The 574-nt window shown below is 35.9% G+C and overlaps 1 protein-coding gene across 1 annotated transcript in view; it reads left to right on the top strand.

Annotated features, from left to right (window-relative positions):
* LOC106875684 (integrin beta-1) overlaps positions 1-574 on the top strand; it is a 71,092-nt gene that overhangs the window by 28,747 nt on the left and 41,771 nt on the right. Inside the window, exon 6 of the mRNA XM_052971058.1 lies at positions 145-237. Within this exon, the coding sequence (XP_052827018.1) occupies positions 145-237 (93 nt within the window). The remainder of the gene's footprint in view (positions 1-144; positions 238-574) is intronic.

The raw sequence follows: 574 nt of genomic DNA, 5'->3' as shown, positions 1-574 counted from the left end.
TATATATATATATATATATATATATGAATTTATATGTATGTATGTGTGTGTGTGTGTATTTTTTTGTGTGTGTGTGAATATTTTTATGCGTGAGTACATACAGATTTGTTTGAGGAATTAACATAACATTTGTTATCTTCTCAGCGCACTATCAAAGATTTGCATTCACTCATGACAAACAATGCAGATATTCCAGAAGCAGGATTGGAAGCTATGATGCAAGCAGTTGTCTGTGAAGTAAGCAGGTTTTGTATATTGTTTCGCCATTATTATCATCCTACTCTAATTTGACTTAACCTCACAACAATTGGATAGGCAATCCAGTTGTAACATCCCTCTCCATTTAATAGTACCTCTATGAATACATTATATAATTTAATCTATTTGTGATGGGACTGTCCTATTGGGCGGTGTTGGTTTTTCTGGGTAGTTGAGAGTCATTCGCTGACTTTTGGTCCGTTATTAGTGAGAGACGTTTTCTTTCCTTAAAATATTTCAGCAGCATATTTCTCCCATCTCCCCCCACACACATGCTCTCTCTCTCTCTCTCTCTCTCTCTCTCTCTCTCTCTCTC

The sequence above is a fragment of the Octopus bimaculoides genome, chromosome 1 (assembly GCF_001194135.2).
Source record: "Octopus bimaculoides isolate UCB-OBI-ISO-001 chromosome 1, ASM119413v2, whole genome shotgun sequence".
Classification (NCBI taxonomy): Eukaryota; Metazoa; Mollusca; class Cephalopoda; order Octopoda; family Octopodidae; genus Octopus; species Octopus bimaculoides.
Note: the sequence above shows the minus strand (reverse complement) of the source record. Positions and strands in the feature narration are given on the sequence as shown.